Source organism: Coenobita brevimanus, chromosome 69 (assembly GCF_032717465.1).
Source record: "Coenobita brevimanus isolate Jiangsu-jjx chromosome 69, ASM3271746v2, whole genome shotgun sequence".
NCBI lineage: Eukaryota > Metazoa > Arthropoda > Malacostraca > Decapoda > Coenobitidae > Coenobita > Coenobita brevimanus.
Window position 1 is genome coordinate 25,461,445 of NC_137022.1, and position 17,243 is coordinate 25,478,687.

The 17,243-nt window shown below is 41.9% G+C and overlaps 1 protein-coding gene across 1 annotated transcript in view; it reads left to right on the top strand.

Moving 5' to 3' along the window:
- The window catches only part of LOC145406158 (paired amphipathic helix protein Sin3a-like), a 121,305-nt gene that overhangs the window by 56,460 nt on the left and 47,602 nt on the right, over positions 1–17,243 (top strand). The window contains exons 7-9 of the mRNA XM_080277354.1: positions 4,839–4,984; positions 10,988–11,435; positions 14,862–14,999. Of these exons, the coding sequence (XP_080133480.1) occupies positions 4,839–4,984; positions 10,988–11,435; positions 14,862–14,999 (732 nt within the window). The remainder of the gene's footprint in view (positions 1–4,838; positions 4,985–10,987; positions 11,436–14,861; positions 15,000–17,243) is intronic.

The following is a 17,243-nucleotide window of genomic DNA, read 5'->3' on the forward strand; positions in this document are numbered from 1 at the left end:
AGTATGTTTGTGTGTTAGTTCATCTCAGGACACATTCATATACATGGCGAGTCTCACACTTACACTCTTTCATTTTTTAAGTAAGTGATTCTTTTGTTGTCAGTTAAAATTTTGAGTTTTACTTAGTTATGGTTTGTCTTTGCTTTTCGTAACTTAGGTCAAGTTAGTTTATTGTTTTTTAATTTTGGACAAGTTTTCTTTGCTGCATTATTTGTTGAAATTATGTGGAAAGTTAGTTGTAGTTTCATTTAGTGATTAAGTTAGAGTTTGTTAAGTTTACCCTGTAGATAGTTTTCCATAAGCATGTTGGTTTTTTGCGTGCATAACCATGTTTTTGTAGAGGAATTGTTTTATCAGAGGACAGGTGTTTTCAGGTTAGCTAACAGGTTAGATTTTTATTTGGGTTTTGGTTTGCTAGTTTCATTCTTGCCACTGTTTTTAGTTAGTAGAATTTTGTCTAACTTTTGTTACAAGTGAGACATGACGAGATACAGCACAATTGAATGGAGTTCTTACATTTATTGATATATATATTATGACCATATGTATCAGGGAGAAGTTTGGTGATGAACATATTATATTATTTACTGTGTTATACAATACTGTATATATGTACAGTATTTTATATACAGTATGTTGTGTAATGATTAATATTAATATGTACTGTGGTATATTTGTGAATGGTGTAGCCTGTGATATGGGGTCATATTCTTATGGACATGGGAGGCTTTATAGTACCTCTTCCTGAGCTGTATATTTTGCATATTACAGATTAATATAAAGTGGTATCTGAATGTTACTAATTTCATCTCTGATTGCAAAAATAACATAGCTATAGAGAATATAATGTGCCATATGCAGAAATAAGCTGATAAGGATGTGCTAGAGGGCCTCCTTAAGCAATGGGAGAACCCATGGATCCAAAAGTTTTGATGTCTTGTATGTTGAGTGAATGATGACAGGATGTTTTTGTTGTAAGTCAGGGATGTGTTGCAGAATATCACAGCTTTTTCCATGCAGTTGGTATGTTGAGTAGGGGGAAGCTGGCGAATCACCATAATGGATAGCATTAGAACCTAAGTTGTGTAATTTACTTAGGTCTGTATGGTGGTGATGTAATTGAGTGACTGAGTGTGAAGATTGTGTTATTTACCTACATTCTGCATTAGAATCAGCAGCTGCTATGTATTGTGTAATTAGGTGAGATTGCATGATGATGTAATTGAGTGACTGTGAGTGAGGACTGTATTCATCATCATCATCATCATCATCCAGGCCTCCTTTCCCACCCTAGGGCAGGGTGAGGAGTAGCAACATCCAGACAGTCCGAGTTTGCCCAAACCAATGGGTCACGCTTCCAATCACTCATCATTGAAGCCCCCGGAATCCTGGCTCAGTCTGATATGCTAAAAACTTTCACCACATTCTGTAGCTTCACATAAATGTATCCAATAGAGTCAATCTGAACGCTGTCACGTTAAAATGGGGTGCCAAATCCCTGATCATGCATTTCTTCTCACAACATTCATCCAGCGAGCTTGATCTCTTGTCAGTCTGCTAGCCTCACCGACTTCCATTCCTCTTGTCCTCACACACTCATCCACCATATCCCTCCGGCTTCTCCTTGGCCTACCTCGCCTCCTCCCTCCTTCAGATATGCCCAGATATACCATTTTCACCACTCTGTTATTATCCATTCTCTCCACATGGCCATACCATCTCAGTACACTCTCTTAGATTCTGGCGTCCACAGACTTCCTCACTCCACATCTTTCACAAATTACGTTAGTTTGTATCCTATCCACTCTGTATACTCCACATACATTCCTCAGCAGTCCCATCTCCACTGCTTTCACTCATGACTTTTCATATACCACACCATAGTCTCATATCTCATTTGTTAAAGCTGGCACTAACACTCCTTCATGTAAGTCTCATGCAGCTGCAACATTTAAGTCTTCTTATCAACGCCTTCATTGCACCAGCTACTTTCCTTCCTTGTGTCACTCTACTTTCCATTTCTTTTACACATTTTCCTCTCTGTTCTATCACTGTACCCAGGTACTTGAACTCCCTCATCAATTCCAGCTCTCTCTATTCACTGTAACATCACACTGGGAGTCACCTTCTCACTCGATTACCGTCACTTTACTCTTTTCTCCATTTACTCTCAGGGCATGATGCACACAAACATCAGCAAAACTCCGCACTAGTCTACCAAGTTCTTGTCCAGTATTTTTAAGTAGCACTGCATCATCAGCATACAACAAATTAGAGATATTCCATCCATCCATCATTCATTACCAACCTCATCCTTCTCTCCATTATTCTTGTTTTTACTTCCCTCATCACCCCATCCATATATGTATTGAACAAGCATGGGGACATCACACAACCTTGTCGCATGCCCACGTCAATCATGAACTACTTAGATGCCCATTTACCCTTACACATGCCTCACTACCATCATGAAAACTCTTAACAGCACCTAGCAGCTTACCATCTACGCTGTAAATGCGCAAAACCTTCCCCAATCCTTCTCTGTCTACTTTGTCATTTGCTTTTTCCAGACCATAAATGCCTTAAATTCCATATACTCCTCCTCACAAGCCTTCTCCACTATTTGTCTCACAGCAAATATTTGGTCCACACATCCTCTGCCACTCCTGAAGCCACTTTGTTCATCACTCACTAGGATTTCTGTTCTCTTTCTTATCTTTCTTACTTTCTCTATTATTATTATTATTATTATAATTATATACTTCCCTACCACACTGAATAAACTTATGCCACGTAATTCTTGCTTTCACTTCGCTCACCTTGATTTTTGTACGGGTACAATCACAACCTTTTTCTACTCTGCTGGCACAGTTTCACTCATCCATGCTTTCTTACATATCTCCAACAAGCACTTCAATCTGCTTTCTCCAATACACTTAATCATCTCTGCATACACCTCATCAACCGCAGCTGCTTTGTCATTTTTCAACTGCTTCACAGTGTTCTTCATCTGTGTGTCATGTTTCCTGGCACTGCATTCCTTCTCTGCACACCCCCAAAACCAGTCATGTTTACAGTCACTCTGCTCTCTCTATTCCCATTCATCAGACTTTCAAAATATTCTTTCCATATTGTCCTTACTTCATCCCCATGGGTTAATAATACTGTATACCACTTACATACTTCACACCTTCACATTTCTTTCTGCTGTCACTTCTACATTTCCACACCTCTTTCCAGAAAAACTTCCCATTTTCAGAGCAATTTGCATTCATTTTTCTTCCTAGATCATCATTTACCTCCATCTTTTTCTTCTTCGTTAGTCTCTTTACGTGCTTCTTGATCTCAATACATGTATATTCATTTCTTATTTCCTTTGAACCCATGTTCTGTAACCACTCTAGCCACTTCTTCCTCTATTTCTCCACTGCTTTCTTAACCTCTTCATCCCACGGTGCTGTACCTTTCTTTTTTGTTGTTACTCCAGCCATACCACATACGACTTTAGCATTCCTAACTAAACATTCCATATGTGCATTCTGTAGGCTGTCCAGATCTATTTCATTCCAATTTAGTGATACCAACTGAACTGTATTATTTACATATATTCTGCATTAGAATCGACAGCTTAGTGGTAGATGGGGGTGCTCACCATCCATTCGCTTGATGTAGTGCCGCTTTGGGTGTCTGCCCTTTCCTCTCTTCCTTCCTTCCTCTTATGTCTTTCTTTCCTTTATTCTTTCCCCTTCCTTCTGCCTATGGGTGACTTTACACTCCCTCTTCTGTCTTTCCTTCACACTTTCCTCTTCCTTCTGCCTATGGGTGACTTTACTCTGAGTGACAAGCCAAACGGTTTCCTGTTCACCAGGAAACCATTTACTACGCTGAATGGGAACCATATAACCAAATTATGGCACCTGGTGGTTTAGTGAGTAATTAAGGTGCACTAGTCAGATTGAGCCTGTGTGCATTTGTATCCAAGGGGTGGTTGAGGTTTATTGCCCACATAATGCCACTCGGGGATGAGTGAGGCTGGTCACTCTCATCTTAAATTTCAGGACCATCTTGCCTAGCCCTGGGCATCTGTGCTCCTCATGGAGCAGTATAGGATTGGATGATGATGATGGAGAATCAGCAGCTGCTATTTACAGCTGTATGAATTCAGTAGTTCCTTCACACTGTCTGGAAATCTTCACACTGTCTGGAAATCGTCAGACCCTAAGGAGGTCCCTGTTAAGAGTAACAAAATCAGGTGGTTAAGAATCATGTTTCCATTAATTTGGAACCACAGACATGGAAAGCAATTATTATTATTTTCATATCATCTGGACCTCCTCTCCCACCCTAGGGCAGGGTGAGGAGCAGCACCATCCAGACAGCCTTAGTTTGCCCAATTCAATGGGCCACGCTTCCATTCAGTCGTCACTCAAGCCCCTGGAATCATGGCTTCATCAGATAGGCCAAAAAAATTCACCATGTTCTGTAGCTTCACATATATTGTTCTTTTAAAAAACAATATTCAGATTCAGAATCAGTTACAGTTTCCCTCCAGTCACGGATAGGATAAGAGGTTGAGCAGAATGCATGATTTTCAAAGTTATGAATGTACTGTACTTGGGAATTACGGAATGACTTTTTGTGTGTTGATAGTAACTCACATGGTTCTTTTTGTTTTTTGCAGAGTTGCGGATGATTCCACTTGGCTGTACTAATGCCTCTCCATATCAACAAAGCAGTTACCCTTTCATGTGTTTGCATAGCTCTGCATTTGTTTGCAGGGCCATGTAAATGCCTTTCCTCCCCAGCGGCTACAGTTTGTTGTGTTTTTGGTTCCTCAGGTGAGTGTGAGTGTGCCTGGGCAGCAGACGACAGTGGTGCATACTCCACAGGGCGTCCACCATCATATAACGTCCACACATCACCCCCCACCTGCTCCACCACCCACCGTCACAGTCAAACCCCCACATCACCCACCACCCCCAAGGTATGTTGGCTTGGAGGTGTAGAGAATGATTCATTGTTGTATGTGATAGCTATTTGTCATCATGTGTGGATGGCACATTCAGAGGGAAGAATTATACCCATGAAAACATATTTCAATATGAGGTGAGCATTTGGTCATTCATATCTTTAATGTTTGAACTGAATAACCTTGCCCAGGGCCCCTTTACCCCTGATGGGACAGTAAAGGGTTTTTATGGTGAATGGATGGGTATAATAATTTCTTTTGCTACTGTTGTGATTCCAGGTTGAACTTGCTATGTGTATGAGAGACTATGAAATCTACAGACAAGGCAAATGAATGATTCATAACGAGGGCACCCAAAGTGCATACCTTTGCCAATATTTTGAAGCCCCAGGTGTGATTGAGCCAGTTGTTATCTTGACCCCCTGAAAGTCCAGGATCATGCATCCAAACTCAAGTACAATTCTATAAAGAACATTACGTACCTTGCCATGAGGAAGAACCTTTTTGCAACCCTGGTGGGGCACTATCTGCCGCAGGAAGTGGCTTCTTTGTTGTAGTCAGTGGATCTGTTTGGCCAGAGAGACTGAGGTTGAGCAACAGCAACAACTGAAAATTTAAATGCTTGTTTCTCTTAGTTTCTCCATATTGTTAGGTGACTGACAGAAAGACGAACAAACTGAGCCAAACACAACCTCCTTGGCAGAGGTAAAAATAGACCTGGCAGTGTTACCATCATTACCCTTTCAAACAAACAGTAGTAGTAGTAGTAGTAGTAGTTGTTGTTGTTCCATTAGCAGTCTGGCTGAACAGCCCCGAGTCCCTAAGGAAGACTATGGCTGAGACCTGGCTTTCCCACAGAGCTCTCAAGGAGTGTATGTTGTGTTGTTGGTGCAGGCGATTGTGTGTAATGCAGTCTTCCATAATGTGCTTAATAATACGGGGTGCTGTGTTGCATTCTGGACAGGCATCAGTGATGGAATCATCCAGCCTCTTCTGATAACTCAAGAGGGCTGGATGATATCCACATCTCAGCATGGTCAGGTGGACCCTGTCCTCATGAGGGAGGTAGGATTCAGAAGAGTGGATATCAGGAGACCGTGCATGCAGAAGTGTGTTGTCTTTGAGTGACTGAATGGAGCAGTGGGTAATTTGAGCTTGGATATGCTTCTGGAATCTGATTTGAGGCAGGAGAGGGGGAAGAGATGACAGTATTTGTGTATGATATCATGTGCTGGGTTTTGTTTTGATGTTTTTTGGTGAGTATGTAGATGTGCTACCATTTAGTTTAGTGGATGGTGTGTGGAGGCTGCAGCAAGAATTTATGTGCCTTTCATGTCTACATATCCTTGACTTTGAGGACTTTGGTTTCATTGTGTAGGTAGTCTGTGGGTGTGGTAGCTGTGCAGCCTGCGATTATTTTTAGGGCCTTGTTCTGTATGGTCTGTATGGTGTTGTACTATGTTTCAGTGAGGTTAGAAGCTCGAGCAGGGCTTGCTTAGTTCATCACGGAACGCATATATTATTTGTATACTGTGGTGGAGGTTTCTTTGTTGTGTCCGAATATTGTAAGGACAAGTGACCTTGGAGTCTTGATGCTGATTATTTATAATGCTTGTGATGTGTTGTATAAATGACATTGATGTATGTTACACCAAGGATTTTGTGTGTGTGTGGTAGGGAGATGTTTATGGTGAGGTGTGGAATGTTACCATGTTCTGCTGTCCACTTTGTGAAAAGAGTCACTAGATTTGGCTGAGGCTATTTTGAGTCTGTTTGTGGTGAACCATTTGTGTAGTGAGTTGAGGTAAGATTGGAGGATGTTTGCAGTTGTGTTTGCATTTTGGTGTGTACATGTTAGTGTTATGACGTCTGCATAGGAAGCTATGTGTATTTGTGATGTGTCGGGTGTGGGTATGTCGTGCATGTATAGATTATAGAGTGTAGGAGACAAAACAGTTCTCCTGCTCAGTTTGACAAAAGGGGTAGTTGTTCTCTGCATGTTTCGCACAGTGCATGAGACTATATTCTTATGACACTGTTATACATGCTAGATAAAAAGAGGCTTTTTTGAGGTGACTTGATCTTTCATGATCAGGCCACTATAGGGAGTTCTCGACATTGCAATTGAATATAGGATACCTGTTTTTCTGGCCATCAAGTTGGATTTGGCATGAAAGGGCAGTTTGTCCTTACCCTAAATGTCAAAATTCAAAATTGAGTAACCAGGAGCCCCCAACACCCTTGATGCAGCAAAAATTAGAGTCATCACGAATTCTAGTTCATGGTCTAGCCCACCAGGTGTTCATAGTATTGTTATCAGAGAATAGGGACAAGGGACGTTAGGGAGTAATCAGTTACAGATTTATATTTTTCTTGTTCCTTAGCTTAAACTATACTTGAAAGTAATTTTCATTATTGTATGTATATATAAAGATGTACTATCTAATATAAATAAAATCATGTCATCCTCGTGTAAATACTGCAAACCTTGTAAGGAAATTTAACGTCCATCTATCCATCCATCATCCAATCCTGCATTGTCCCATGAGGAGCGTAGGAGCCCGGGGCTAGGAAGTCGGTCCCGACATTTAAGATAAGAGTGACCAGCCTCACTCATCCCTGAGTGGCATTACATGAGCAATCAACCCCAACCATCCCTTGGATATAAACCTTCACCGGCTTAATCCGATTGGAGCGCAGTAATTACCCACTAAACCACCAGGCGCCAAAATTTGGTTATATGGTTGCCACCCAGCGTAGTAAATGGTTTCCTGGTGCATAGGAAACCATCTGGCTTGTCACTCAGTGCAGAGTCACCTACAGGCTGAAGGAAGTGGAAAGAATGAAGGAAAGAAAGACAGAAGAGAATGGAAGGAAAGAAGGATGGAGAGGAAAGGGCAGACACCCGAGAGCAGCACTTCATCGAGTTATTGGATGGTGAGCGCCCCCACCTACCACAAGAAAATTTAACAAATACCAATTTAGAGCCCGTTCATACATTCTGGAACAGCCAGTGGTTACTGAAGTGACTTATTATGTACCCAGAAACTATGGTAAGATTGTAAAAGGTAATCTAAATGCATGTCATTGTCTGTGAATGTTGATATAAATTGGCCAAGATATGAAATGAGGAATCTCTTGTATCTTCATGCAGATGCCCGCCAAGCTGCCAGGCGCACGATTATCATTCTAGGGAGTCTCGGACCATCAACATAACACAATAATTCACAGGCATTGAATTGAATTGAAATATTTAATGTTTTAAAAGATAAAGAGTGCTAATACTAATCAGTATCCATCAGTGGCTGAAGTTATGTACTGGGCGAAATTTCCCTCAGCTAAGGAACCAAAATGACGAGAGCTCTGGGAAAATAGATGTAAACAGGATGAAGGATAGAAGGCTACGAGATTCCATGCAGTTTACCCAAGACATCTTACTGACTGGATAGGAAATTGGTTATCATCCCAGTTTGTTTATAAACGGGGATCTGGGAATGCCAATAATTTCCCATTAACACAAACAGTTTGTCTCGATTCACCTACACTCTTGCCATCAATTGGCTCAACTTGATCCAGTAAATCATGATGTTGAAGAGTTTCTCACTAGCTGTATTAGTTTTCCTTTACTATATCCCGAATGAGGCACTGATCTTTGTCTTAAGTACAGTATTGCTTAAGCTGTGCAACAGTCCATTTTTCAAACGAATTTGACTTCATACTGCATGGGGTGAATCACACTGCCAGTGTCGTATGCACGAAGTGTCATGCTGGAAGTTACCGTCCCCTTTTCTTTAGCCTAAATTAACCTAACCTGAACCATCCATAACTAACCTAACCTTATCTTAGATCAGCCCAACCTAAATAAACTAAACTAACCTTAATTCACGAAATGAATGATTTCACAATCTGCCTGTAACATACTTATATATATTTATCTGTATATATCTATATATCGACCTATAATTACCTATAGGTCAGTAAGACATCTGACCATCTTCCTGACACATGTATTTCATAAAATGTTGTTGATAAATGGCACAGTACTTGAGAATACTTTCAGCCTAGCAGCATAGCAGACGATACCCATGGTTGGTCAGCTGGGCTGGGTTTGTTATTGTTCAAGCCGGGAAACATATTTCGGTATAAGTGCAAGATACTACATACGGTGTTACTAAGATTAGGGGATGACTGCCATGTAATGAAACATTCTGCAATGAAATACTTGGACGAATTCACTGAATGCTGCTGCTGGATTTGAAGAAAAATGAGTGAAGTATATACCGAATATATCCCAAGATGAAGGAGCTCAACAGTGAACACAAGGACAAAGAAGCACTTGCAGTTATTGTACAATATTGCATATATATTACATGTTATACAGAAAATAAATGGGGAAAAATACGTTTGTCAGAAATATATACATATGTATGGATATTTTGAGCTGTCCAGTTTCAGTTTTCTGTCCAGAAGCTACACTATGGACACCTGGCAGGCTAGACTGTGAACTAGAATTCATGATGACTCTAATTGAGACAGATATACAGTATCCCCTCCATTTGTGCAACTAATGTACAGTATTTTTGAAGTTTACTTTGTAGATTGAACTGCACTTATGACACCATTGAAACCCATGTTATATCAGTATGGCTAATTGGTGTGGGGCAGTCCAAAAATTTTCCCAAAGTCCCCCTTTTGCCTCTCACAAGGGAAAGTTGGAGGGGAGGGGGGGCAGGTCATGCCTAACACTCATTTTAGCAAGAATACAACCTGAAGGAACATTGCTGGGTATTTAAAAAAAAAAAAAAAAATTAGATTGTACAATTATTAAAAAGTGATGATTACAGGAGATGAAGCAACATGGGCATTCTCTGAGGCCTGTCTCTTCCTCCGCTAGTAGCTGGTGTAGAATAGTCAGAAGCCATTGTTCATTTATTATTGCATTTAACACCACAGTGAACAGTGACAGACTTCCAAAAACAAACATCTTCAAAATGTAATAATGCTTTGTACATTCCACATTCAGTTATAAAGTGCCTCAGTAGATTCCAGTCATGGGAGTAAGCTGTAGATATGATTGGGTTAGTAATTAGGAATAAATTGAAGTGTTGACAATGTTAGGGTAAACTTTACTAAAAGAATGCGAAATGTTATGTGAACTGTCATCCACAAGGACAGAAACTGATGGTTGGGAGCAGTTAATTATGGGAATTTTGTAATGTCAGACAAAAACACATAATACTGGCTCTCTACTTGTGATAAATATGAGAGAAAAGGGTCATCTGGTTCATGATCAAGAGTAGCAGATTTAATGTAAACATCACCAGCCATGTTGACATATGGCACTGCACAGGACTTTCAATGTTGGCACCTGGCAGCCCATGTTTTAGAGGTTAATTTCTGACCACCCCCCCGCACACACACTTATTGAATATGGGTAGTGTTTATCTGCATACATGGAACCCACACAATGGAGGGGTTACTGTAGTTACACTTGTATATTCATGTCCATGCTAGATCCAAAGGCCTCTGTTATGGATTTCCCTGCCCTTTGGACATGTGGGAGAGATGATTTAGATGTTGAGTATTGTTTCACAGTGCCTTTTTAATGTTTTATGTGAGTTATATGTAATAATGGAGCAAGGAGGTATCCTAAAGATAGTACTTAGTTATTATATTTACAGGTGCTGACATTCAAGTTACGATGAATACGCTGTGTGATAGATTTGCTTGTACTTCTGGCAGCTATATGTGAAGCACATCTGTAGTAGAGAATATCAGCAAATCATGTGCATATGGTTATGTCTCTGAGGCAGAGCTAGGAAAAAAATTTTTTTTCTCTCTCTCTCTCTCTCTCTCTCATCACTCTATCCCCAGGTGTGAAAAGTCTGTATAAGAATGATGATGCATTTAATTTATATACTTGAGTGTTGAAATTCAAGCTCATAGTGTATTGACAAAATTCTTTATATATATATATATATATATATATATATACTGTATATATTTTGTTCTGTCCAGAACCACGTTGCCCCCCAGTGTGACGCAACATCCCGGGGCAGGTCTTGTCAGCACCCACAGTGTTCACAGTGTGGGCGGAGGAGGGCCAGGGGGTGGTGGTGCCAGTGGTGGGGCTGGCAGTGGAGCAACACCAGGTGGAGGAGGCTCAGTGGCTGGCGGTGGGGGCACAGGCGGTGGCGGGAGTGGCGTCGCACAGGTGTCGGGCGTGGGTGTGGCCGGTGGTACCCCCTCCACCAACCCCAATGCCACTCCAGCCACTACCCCGGGTGTGACGGGCAGTGCGGCAGGTGGGCCACACTCAACCAACACTGCCCCACAGCATCCCAGCCGGGACCCTCAGCCACCGCCACCACCACCCCCACCACACCAACATCACCACCATCACCACCAGCAGCCAGCACAACCAGTCGAGTTCAACCATGCCATCAACTATGTCAATAAGATTAAGGTACACTGCCTGAACTTTGGTATGAGTAAATTCAGGTTACAGTTCAGTGTCTGCTAAGTTTATAAATTTCTCCCCAGAGTTCTCATTAGTGATGCCCGAGACATTTATTTTAAAAAAAATAGGAATGTTTGGATATAAATAGCCTTTAAAAAAAATAAAGTAAGATATGATTCTCGTTTTGTAACTGAATACTGAGGAAGTGTATGGTGAATAATACATAACTTGTTACAGCATAGCAGTGAATTAATTTAAATTTAGTTTTAAATGGTAGGTATACCTCGATATACAATACCCCGGCTTAATGATGGGGTAGAAATACCATCATACCCCACCTAACAATGGCCAAACTGAGGTTTAATGATAGTTTTTTGTTTTTTTAAATAGAGTTTGATGATATTTTAGACTAAAATTGTGTGTTTTGGTTGATTTATAAACTTATTAAACTTAGATTAATGTGTTTTAGCCATAGGTGGGGTGAACATTGTCATTTTCGGGTACAGTTTACTATTTTTTTTTTTTTTTTTTTTTTTTTTTTTTCCATATTTGACAATTTTCAGATTTTATTTGTAGGTTTTAGTGAGCTATTTATTGTTGTAATGCTTAGGTTAGCTTCTTTTACATCGGTTAGGCCATTTAGATTGACTTTAAATTTGTTTTTGGGCTCATTTGGGTGGGTTTTGGACTTGGTTGGGAGGGAAACTCGAGGCTGAAAAATGCATCCCAGTACTTTACATGTTAAATCTACCCCAGTATATGATACCCTGCCTAATGATGGGATTTTACATAACCAATTGGATCTTTAAACCAGGGTATACCTGTACTTGTAGATACACTGATAAAATGTACATTGATTGGAAGATAAAGATTGATAGATTAGCATACTGTATAGGTGTTCATTCACACCCTCAGCAGTGGGTTCAGGGTTTGCCAAAAATTTACCAGTAGTTCTTTGATTTATAAATACTCTGATTAATTTAGGTGGGTTACTGTACAGCTGAGCCTAACAAACCCCATCTGCCTCTGCTATACTGCTCTTAAGGGCACCCAGATATCTACAAGCAGTTCCTAAAAGTAGATGGATGTACAGTAAACTCATGGTTTAGTGGACCCTTTTACACTGTACTGGACTTTGGATGTAATGGACTGTTTGACCCTACCCGACAACCTGTGTTATATACTGAACCAAGGTCTGATATAGGAAGCACATCCAGCAGTATACTAGACAAATTTTTTATTATACTGATCCCAGGACCAGTACTGTATTTCCTCTTGATTTTAATTTTATCTATTGAAGTGAGAGCCAACATTAGTTCTTTATTGCTTATTGATCTATTATACATCAAGGGACACAGGTCAAACCCGTACGTACTGATTTATTGACATCATAACTTGCTCTCAGGTGGCTACCCTTTCCTCTCTTCCTTCCATCTCTTCTTCCTTCTGCTTATGTCCTTTCCCTCACTTTCCTCTTCCTTCTGTCTGTGGGTGACTACACTGAGTGACAGGCTAAGTGATTTCTTGTACATCAGGAAACCATTTACTATGTGGGGTGGTAACCATATAACCAAATTATGGTGCCTGGTATTTTAGTAGGTAATTAAGATGCTCCAGTCAGATTGAGTCTGTGTTGGTTTATAGCCAAGGGTTGGTTGGGGTTATTGTCCACTTAATACCATTGAGGGATGAGTGAAGCTGGTCACTCTCATCTTACATGTCAGGCCCAACTTGACTAGCCCAGGGCTCTTACACAGGATTATATGATGATGATAACTTGCTACAGGAAACATTTTTTGTATACACCCATACACTGATATATGGCAGTGTTGCATTCCAGTGGGAGTGTTTGATTAGTGAGTACATTATGTCAGATATTGAAGCAATTTTCCCCATAAGAACCTGAAGAAAATCCAGAGTTGCATTCCAGGCCCAAACCCAAACTCTCATATACCTTACTCAGTCAATAGAGATTGACACAGGAACACCATAGGTAATATTATTATCCTCATAAACCATACTATTGTTAAAAAATGAGATATACATCACATGCAGAAAGGTATTCAGGCCAACAGACAAAGCGGTTGGAGAGTGAAGGAACGGGGCAGGCGGTCAGGTGTCAGGGAGGGTGAGGGGATAGGGAGGGAGATAAGTGGGGGTGGGGGAGGGTGGGGGGACTGGGAGGGAGACAAGCAGGGGTGGGGGAGAGGGTGGGGGGACTGGGAGGGAGACAAGACAACCAAATTGCCCTACTACCCCCCATCCTGCTCTCTCTCTCTCTCTCTCTCTCTCATTTGCACGCATGTAGGAGACAAGCAGCGGTAGAGGAGGGTGGGAGGACGGGGAGAGAGACAACCCCTGGTGAAGGAGGGCGGGGGAATGGGGAGGGAGATGCTCCTGACAGCGCTGAGTGTGATGGGGGATGGAGGAGGGACGGGGGGGAAGAGAGGGGATGTAGGGGGGACAGGGAGATCCATGTGCACATCCGCATTTAGACACTCGTTTCAAACCTAGGGAGTGGCGGAGTGTTCGGACTAGCGATTCGACAGCCTTGTGGTTCGTGGGAATGTTCCCCCTTTTCTTTTGTTCAGTCAAACGAATTGTTGGTTAGCAAAGCGCCGGATATCAGGGTATGCCAGTACATCGACCCTCTTTCTAGTATAGCGAGTCCCTATTGGGCTTGAACTATCAGATATACCATCAGCCTCTTCCCCCCAGTAGCTCACCATCCACTCACTCGATGTAGTGCTCCTATGGGTGTCTGCCTTTTCCTCCCTTCCTTCCTCTTATGTCTTTCTTCCCTTCATTCTTTCCTCTTCCTTCTGCCTACGTGTGACATTACACTTCCTCTTCTGTCATTCTTTCCTTTGCTCTTTTCTCTTCCTTCTCCCTATGGGTGACTCTACACTGAGTGACAAGCCAAATGGTTTCCTGTATACCTGGAAACCATTTATTATGCTGGGTGATAACCATATAACCAATTATGGCGCCTGGTGGTTTCGTGGGTAATTAAGACGTTCCAATCGGATTGAGCCTGTGTAGGTTTATATCCAGGGGGTGGTTGGGGTTTATTGCTCACGTAATGTCACTTGGGCGAGTGAGGCTGGTCACTCGCATCTTAAATGTCAGGACCAATTTGCCTAGCCCCGGGCTCCTACGCTCCTCATGGGGCATCATAGGATTGGATGATAGGTGGATGGATGGATAGTCCATTATAATGGGGTATTGTTGTACGTTGCTTGATAAAAAGAAAGATACTAATATAAGGAACTGAACCATGTAACAAAGTCCTCCACCTCCCAGCACTGATTCTAAGGGTAGTCAGACATATAGTGACAGTTCCTAGAAACAGATGGATTTAAACAGCGAAATAGATAAATGGATACATAGACACAGAACCAAACCTCTTAACAAATCCCTCCATGTCCCCAGCATCGGTTCCAGGGGCAGCCAGACATCTACAAGCAGTTCCTAGAAATCCTCCACACTTACCAGAAGGAGCAACGGCACATCAAGGATGGCGGATCCATACCCACCCGCACCCTTACTGAAACTGAGGTGTATGAAAAGGTAAAGAGAATTAATTGTTATCATTCTGTGCTTGGAAGAATTGGGGAAACTACTTTGAGATGATTAAGCCATATGAAGAGAAAGGAGGATGAAAGACTGGCTAGTAGAATGTATATGAGTAAAGTGGAGAGAGAAGGGGAGGGGAAGACTGATGGTAAAATGAAGAAAGAGGGTGGAGAGAGGTATGTGAGAGTTGGGGATGTAATTTGAATAAAGGACTGCATGATGCCAGAGGACATGATGACATGGAGGTGATTCATTTTTGGTCACCACTTAAGGGATTTAGGTGTCTGGTGATAGAGAGATAAAGATGAATTTCCAGCTGTATGAGTTAGGCTTTTATACCATGTAAGCTTCACCCAGCCTTTGAATGATGATTATGTTTTGTAGGGGGACAACTGATGCCATATTCATTGTTCGACAGCTTCAGGAAAAATATATTGGTAGGAGAAGGGATCTTTATTTTGTTTTTGTTGATTTGGAAAAGGCCTTTGACAGAGTCCCTAGAGAGGTGGTGAAGTGGGCAATGAGAAAGCTTGGCTTGGAGGAGTGGCTGGTTAGGGTGGTTATGGCCATGTACTGTATATGGGTGCTCACACCCAGGAGAGTGTGAATGGAGATTTGAGTGATGAGTTTTCCGTGAATGTTGGTGTGCATCAGGAGTCAGTCTTGAGTCCCATGTTGTTTATCATGGTACTTGAAGCCCTTTCACGTGACTTTAGAAACAGACTCCCGTGGGAGTTGTTGTATGCTGATGATTTGGTGTTGATTGCAGAGAACGAAAGGGAGGCGGATGAAAGGCTTAGGAAGTGGAGAGATGGTATGGGGCAAAAGGGTTTAAGGGTAAATGCAGATAAAACAAAAGTGATGATATCTAGGGTTGGTGGCGGTAGTGTCAAAGACGAGGGAGAGTGGCCATGTGCAGTTTGCCGCAAGGGCGTGGGAAGTAATTCCATCTTGTGCAGTGTGTGTGATAAATGGGTGCATAAGAGATGTAGTGGTATCAGAGGTAGACTGCAAGATAATGCTGATTTTATGTGTACGGCGTGTCGGGGTGAGCAGGTGGATATTGTCAGACGTGAAAGGATTGAACTTGCTGGTGAATCTGTTGAGTGTGTGGAAGAGTTTTGTTATTTGGGAGACATGTTGTGTGCTGGAGGTGGGGCTGGAGCTAGCTCTGTGGCTAGGGTGAGAAGTGGTTGGAAGAAGTTCAGGGAGCTCTTGCCTCTCCTGACATTGAGAGGGCTCTCCCTACGTGCTGAGGGGTCTTTGTATGCAGCATGTGGTAGGAGTGTAATGCTGTATGGTAGTGAGACCTGGGCAGTGAAGGAGGAAGATATTCACCGGCTCAGACGTACAGAAATGACAATGATTAGGTGGATGTGCAGTGCGTCCCTGCGTCCAAGGCCTGGAGGGGCTGGGTTTACGATGGAAGAGTTGAGAGGTAGGATGGGACTGGAGTGTATTGGTGTTGTGATGAGGAGAGGTAGATTGAGGTGGTTTGGACATGTGGAGAGGATGGGGGATGATAATTGGGTGAGGAAGGTGAGAAGTGTTAATATTGGGGGTGGGGTCATGAGGGGTAGACCGAGAAAGACATGGGATGAGGTCATTAAGTGTGACCTTAGGGTTAAGGGACTGAACAGGGAGGCTGCAATGGATCGTTCAGCGTGGAGAGCCGCCATTAGGTGACCAAGGCCGACACATGCAAGCATGTTGGAGCCTTTAAAAACGAAACGAAACAAAACATCCCTTTTCATTGGACTCCACCCACTCATATCCTAACCAAGACTGAAACTAATATGAAACTTCTGGGATGGTAATTTTTTATTATTTCATCTGTGATTCATCTAACTCATGACCACTGACTGTATAATTGTTACCACTTTTCCAGGTGAATTTGGCATTTTAAATAAATAACACCACAGTTCTTCTAACTATAAAGGTGCAAATGTGTTTCAAACACTTGCGGCATCCTTTGTAAGAAATGAAATGCCACTTGAAAACCAGAAGACCAGATCTTTATTTTGGCTTTTTTCACTGTGCTCCATACCCACTTGCATCTTCACTGAGACCAAGGTTGATTGAAAAGGTTATTCATGGAAATTCCCCATTTTCATCTGTGTGTAAGCTTCATGTGAGGTATTTTATGATGAATAAGTGGACGTATGACACTTTTCATAGTGCTTTGTTCAGAACAACTGTTTTGTTTCCCGTGTTTCTGAATTCTGTTCAACTTTCACT